The sequence below is a fragment of the Euleptes europaea genome, chromosome 4, assembly GCF_029931775.1.
Source record: "Euleptes europaea isolate rEulEur1 chromosome 4, rEulEur1.hap1, whole genome shotgun sequence".
NCBI lineage: Eukaryota > Metazoa > Chordata > Lepidosauria > Squamata > Sphaerodactylidae > Euleptes > Euleptes europaea.
In genome coordinates this window covers 19,982,865-19,988,922 of record NC_079315.1, presented here as the reverse complement: position 1 = coordinate 19,988,922, position 6,058 = coordinate 19,982,865, and the positions used below count along the sequence as shown (strand labels likewise).

Genomic DNA, 6,058 nt, shown 5'->3' with positions numbered 1-6,058 from the left:
CTACCTCACAGGGTGTCTGTTGTGGGGAAGGTGATTGTAAGCCGGTTCGATTCTTCCTTAAGTAATAGAGAAAGTCAGCATATAAAACCCAAGTCTTCTTCTTCTTAAAATAAACAAAACAAAAAAGCGCACGTGCATGCTGGGCAGATCCTGATTCACCGGGCTGGCTAACGTGTATTCCCCTAGTAAAATGCATTTGCTAAGGCTTTGGCTAAGTATAGCCAGGCATCACAGAAGGGGCATCAGAGAATGAAAACAAAGACGCTAACTAGGTGTCCCCCCACCTTTCCTCCAGAACTGAACAGCTGTGCTGCTCCGCAGAATGAAACACACCCAGTACACGTTCTTGGTGATCCTTCTTTCCTTCGTCGACCATTGCCGGGCGCAGCATTCGTGTGCAGTAGAGTCTTTCGCTGTGAAGGAAAATTTTGACCTCCAGAGGGTAACTATGAACGCTATACCGTAACTAGGTCAGTGCAGACCTGCAGTGAAGGGATTCGCACGTTGGGCTGCCAACGGTTCCTTTTGGATTTGTCAGATAGGCTGCAGCGTTTCTTAAACATTTAGAAATGTCGTCTGCATTTGTAAACGTAATCTGTCTTCTAGGAATCCTCTGTTTGACAGTTTACGCTTGGTATGTATGTGATCTGTGGGTAGGGCGGGACCCATTTTGACATGCCCATTCCTGCGTCACTTGTGGCAATGTCTGAAGGATGGTCATCTCAGATACTGGACCAGTGATGTCCTGGAAACTGTTCCTACTGCCTGAAGTTGTACAATCCAGGACCCCCTAATGCACGAGGAAGGATTCATTCTGAAGCTGTACAATCCAGGAACTTTTTAAATCACTCAATTCTGTATAAACTGGTCCTCAGCTGTATCTGGAAGCATTCCAAGAGACAGTGGCTTGAATCCATTGGACCATCTCCTTGGATGAAATGATTTCTGCCTATGGAATGAGACTTTCTCTCTTACATTCTGCCCTGCAGCCTTGAGAACAGTACTTTGGGGGGGGGGGACATTTTGGGGACACAAGAAGGTAATTTTCCGTGGGTGGAGGTTGTTCTGTCTATGGAAGTGTCGTGGTGGATCCAAGCCGTCACTGGATTTTACGCCCCAAATAATGCTTAATTGGCTGTTCTAACATTTGGAGCGTGATTATGACTTGGTTTGCCTTAAGCTTTAGGTAATCAGTCTGCTGGCTTACCCTCTCCTCCCGGGACTAGCGGTAATCCAGCTTGATGTCCTAACCTTCTGGATAGCTTTAAACATCTTCTCGTTTTTAGTATTTAGGCAAATGGTATGCCCTGGCGAAGAAAGACCCCGAAGGCCTGTTTCTACAAGATAACATCTCAGCCGAGTACACGATCGAGGAGGATGGCACTATGGTTGCATCTTCCAAAGGCAGAGTGAAACTTTTTGGGTAAGACGCCAGCGGGTTCACTTGCTCCTATGCCATAGGCTTGGACCCTGAGCAGCCTTCTGTGACCCCTGAAATTGTGCATATCTGTGGATCAGTGGAGGCCCAAGAAACAGTATGTGTGTGGGGTGGTGGTATAGTAGGAGTCTGAAGCAGGAATGGGGAATTAGCCCACATCTCCTTATCTTCCATTTTAGTTTTAATACGAAGGAGTGTTCAACGATCACATCTCTCCAACTGCAGACTGAAATGGTTCAGATCAGCACAAAATAGGTGATTGGTAGTGCAATCCTAAACACCCTTCTTAATGCGTTGAAGTCAGTGGGCTCAGAAGCTGCCTTATACTGAATCAGACTCTTGGTCCATCAAAGTCAGTATTGTCTGCTCAGACTGGCAGCGGCTCTCCAGGGTCTCAGGCAGAGGTCTTTCCCATCACCTACCTGCCTAGTCCCTTTAACTGGAGATGCCGGGGATTGAACCTGGGACCTTCTGCATGCCAAGCAGATGCTCTACCACTGAGCCACAGCCCCTCCCCTTGATTCTGTTAGGGTTACACTGCCAGTGTATTTGGCCTCTTGGCAACTGGAATTGGTGGGGTGCAGCTATTAGAGCAAAGAAAAAAATGTTAGTTCTTTTATTGGTCATTTAGATAACTACTTGTATACAAATATAAAAATATACAGTTCCTTTTCTTTAGTTTCAGTCTTAGTGTGACACTGTTCAAGGCTGAATTGGCTACATGAGCAGTATCATTAAAGTAGGTAATTTATACAGTAAGAGCAAAGGAAAACGAAGGTAATTCATACAACAGGCTGGACTAGAGGACCAGCCCAAAGCATCTTGTGAGTTAAAGCCAGTTCAAGCAAGCAACCTGGAATACATGTGGAGATGCTTAGCAAGATTAGCACAAGGAGATCGTTTGGGGAAGCAAGAAAGTTTGAGTGTTCAAGCCAGGATAATTGCAGGGCAGTTTCTAAACCCACTGATTTCGATGGACTTAGTGCAATCTAATGCAGAGGTAATTCTGTTAGTCTGGGAATCCATTATTCAGGCTGGTCTTCTGCATTGGGTCTGGTTGCATGGGAGGAGTGTGATTTCTGGTTCCTTCCCACCCCATTCCAGTGAGAATACTGAGATCAAGTGGGCGGACCAATGATGTAGCTATTTTCCAAGCCAGTATTAACCTGTTTTTATTTGTGGGGTGATGCCAGTGTGGGAAGTTAAATTGTGGAACTCCCTGCCCCAGGATGTAGTGATGGCTGCCAACTTGGAAAGCTTTAAGAGGGGAGAGGAAATGTTCATGGAGGAGAAGGCTATTCATGGCTACTAGTCAAAATGGATGCTAGTCATGATGCGTGCCTATTCTCTCCAGAATCAGAGCAGCATGCCTATTATTTTGGGTGCGGTGGAACACAGGCAGGATGGTGCTGCTGCAGTCGTCTTGCTTGGGGGCTTCCTAGAGGCACCTGGTTAGCCACTGCGTGAACAGATTGCTGGACTTGATGGACCTTGGTCTGATCCAGCAGGGCCTTTCTGATGTTCTTATGTTAAGTGACCATGGTGACCCTTCCCAAAGGGGGGTGTCAGTGTTAATGGTTGAGAATGTCAGAGATGTGTAACTTACATATCATATGGAAAGGCCCCATGGAGGAGCGTCACTTGATGTCTCAGCTAAATGTGCAGAGTGAAGCCTGGTCTACACATGTAGCAAAAAGTGGTAGGGCTCTGAGGTTGTACAGTAGTGGGGAGCCCCTTCAGGCAATGGGCCATGTCAGGTTTTTTTAATGCAAAAGCTTCCCTGCCAATGCAAACAAAAACCTAGCATTCGAGCCAGTCGGTGCTGGGCTATTTTGTACTTGCAGGGAATTGGGATGTACTCAGCTAATTTGATCCTGCGCTCACCGCCTTGAAGTAGCACATTCTGTTTTGTCTGTCCATGTCCTATTCTGCTGTTTAAATCAGGCCCAATCCATTGTGTTAAGATGCAAAATTGCAAGGTATCAGTTGGTCCAAGCATTGAGCGGAGATGTACCAGCACTTGCTGACCGATACTGGGGTGTGCCATTAGCTCTGAAGCGGCGCATTCCTGCATGAATGTGAGCAACATTTCTGCTCGGTCTGTGCCAGAACTGGCTTCCTACAACAGGCTGGGCTGTGTCAGAACTTTTGCTTCACGTCAGTAGGCAATGTAGAAACTAGCTAAGCCCTGTTCAAATCCCTCATTTCAGATTTTGGGTGCTCTGTGCAGACATGGCAGCTCAGTACTCAGTGCCTGATCCCAAGACGCCAGCAAAAATGTTCATGACTTATCAAGGCCTGGCAAGTTACTTGTCCAGTGGAGGTAAGAAAGACACCGTGTGCTTGTGGCTGCCAATACGGAGGAGTAGAGTGTGTGGTGTGAAACCTCGACATGGGGTTACCAGTATCCAGGTGTGGTAGGGTTGCCAACCTCCAGGTACTGGGAAAAAACAGCACGTGGGCTCATACTACAACACACCTACTTTAGGTTCACATAAAACTACCATACACAATTCTTACAAAGCTATATTCAAAATAAGGCATACACAATTCTTACACACAGTGCAACAATAATACAAGAAATCTCTACATATCTAAACCCCCCCAACACAAAAGCATACAAAATCCCTCAGTGTGTATAACTGAACACTATTTACTATATCAAATAACACAAAACAATGTGTAGCAACATCCATCTGTCAACATCCAAATGCTTTTGTTTTCATTAACTCTTTATCACATCCATAAGAAAAAACACATCCAAGCTTCTGTGATTCCAGTACCAAATGATCATACCCCCCATATATTTTTAATATTCCCTACAGCATAACAAGTTAGCTTTACACACGTTAAAACCCTCCCATTTTTTCACTTCCCACTCCCATCTTCTTCCCGATCTCCTATTCCCCCCCCCCCACCGAGTAATCTACCAATGTAGCAGGATCATTCATCTGATTTTTGGAAGTCTTGGTATGTTCTCAGGAGACAACTACTGGGTGATCGACACCGACTACGATAACTATGCCATCACTTATGCCTGCCGGACTCTGAAAGAGAATGGGACCTGTGACGATGGCTACTCCATCATTTTCTCCCGCAATCCTCGGGGTCTCCCCCTGGCCGTTCAGCGCATCGTGCGTCAAAAACAGGAAGAGATCTGCATGTCAGGCCAATTCCAGCCAGTGCTACAATCAGGTGAGTCGAAACGTTGAGAAGGAATGATAGGAATGCATCGCCCGGCATAAGAAGGACGAACTTCAAAACAACATTGCTTACGTGCAGCGCTTATCCACCTTAGAGCAGCTTTTCTCCTTGCTTATTATCTAGTGGGATTGGCTTCAAAGTCCTCTGATGGCAGGAGAGAAATTCAGCTCATCTGCCAGCTTTGGACTTTGAAGCTGGAAAGGATTTTTTGTGTGTGTGCTGACCTATGCGACCCTGGGGGGTTTTCAAGGTAAGAGACATTCAGAGGTGGTTTGCTATTGCCTGCCTCTGTGTCATGACTCCAGACTTCCTTGGTGGTCTCCCATCCAAATACTGACCAGGGGTGACCCTGCTTAGATTCCAAGATCTGACAAGATTGGGCTCTCCTGGGCTATCCAAGTCAGGGCTGGAAAGAAGAAGAAGAGTTGGTTTTTATATGCCGACTTTCTCTACCACTTGAGGGAGAATCAAACCGGCTTACAATCACCTTCCCTCCCCCTCCCCACAACAGACGCCTTGTGAGGTAGGTGGGGCTGAGAGAGCTCTGAGCTGTGACTAGCCCAAGGTCACCCAGCTGGCTTCATGCGTAGGAGTGGGGAAACCAACCTGATTCACCAGATTAGAGTACGCCACTTCTGTGGAGGAGGGGGGAGAATCAAACCCAGTTCTCCAGATTAGAGTCCACCGCTCCTAACCACAACACTACACTGGATTAGCCCCTCATTTATTTATGCATTTTTACGTCACTTTTCTCTCCACAAAAAGTAGCTTACAAAAAATGAAGCAAATTCCCAATTACCCCCCCCCCAAAGTAAAAGAAAACTGAGTCTTAAGGCCGAGTCTTACGGATCCCAGACTAAGAGCCAACGGGCCATAAGCCCTTTGGCTTCTGCCCTTTATCTCATGCCTCTGGCCTGGACCAGGTTAAATACCTTCTGGGGGGGATCAGTCTAGATCAGTGGTTCCCAACCTTTTTTTGTCCATGCCCCACCTAAGCATCTCTAAACTCCTGATGCCCGCCCCCCCCCCCGTGACATATAATTCTTATTATTCTAAAAGTGAACTCCTATTCATGTGGAGGAAGTCTAAAAGGCCTTTAACATGGTCTAAACAAGCTTCCAAAGAACATGGCATCCATGAAAGAGAAAAATAAAAGAACGAAAAGACAGTTGAAGTAATTACTATACAATTCACTGTTAACAACTCGAATTGCCCCCCTTAAAAATCAAATTGCCCCCCCTGTGGGGCATGTGCCCCATGTTGGGAACCACTGGTCTAGATGGACCTCAGCTACTGCTTGCTTGCTGCCAGCAAGCCAGCAGGATCTTTCTCGTTTCCCATTCTTGAATATATTTAATAGGGGATGCTGTAAAAAAAAATTAGAGCGACATCTTTGACATCTAATGGTAGAACTTT

General features: G+C 46.2%; 1 protein-coding gene across 1 annotated transcript; it reads left to right on the top strand.

The window, feature by feature from the left end:
* Positions 1 to 322: 322 nt before the first annotated feature.
* Positions 323 to 4,659, top strand: LOC130476669 (purpurin-like). Its single transcript, XM_056848635.1, has 4 exons — positions 323 to 442; positions 1,287 to 1,423; positions 3,649 to 3,761; positions 4,421 to 4,659. The coding sequence occupies exons 1-4, from the start codon at positions 323 to 325 to the stop codon at positions 4,648 to 4,650; spliced, it is 600 nt and encodes a 199-aa protein (XP_056704613.1). The 3' UTR covers positions 4,651 to 4,659.
* Positions 4,660 to 6,058: the final 1,399 nt, after the last annotated feature.

Excerpts from the sequence above, each read along its gene's own strand:
- LOC130476669 (XM_056848635.1), top strand. The coding sequence starts at position 323 with ATGAAACACACCCAGTACACGTTCTTGGTGATCCTTCTTTCCTTCGTC. Across the intron at positions 443-1,286 it reads AAAATTTTGACCTCCAGAGG|TATTTAGGCAAATGGTATGC; the intron begins GTAACTATGAAC and ends TCTCGTTTTTAG. Across the intron at positions 3,762-4,420 it reads AAGTTACTTGTCCAGTGGAG|GAGACAACTACTGGGTGATC; the intron begins GTAAGAAAGACA and ends GTATGTTCTCAG.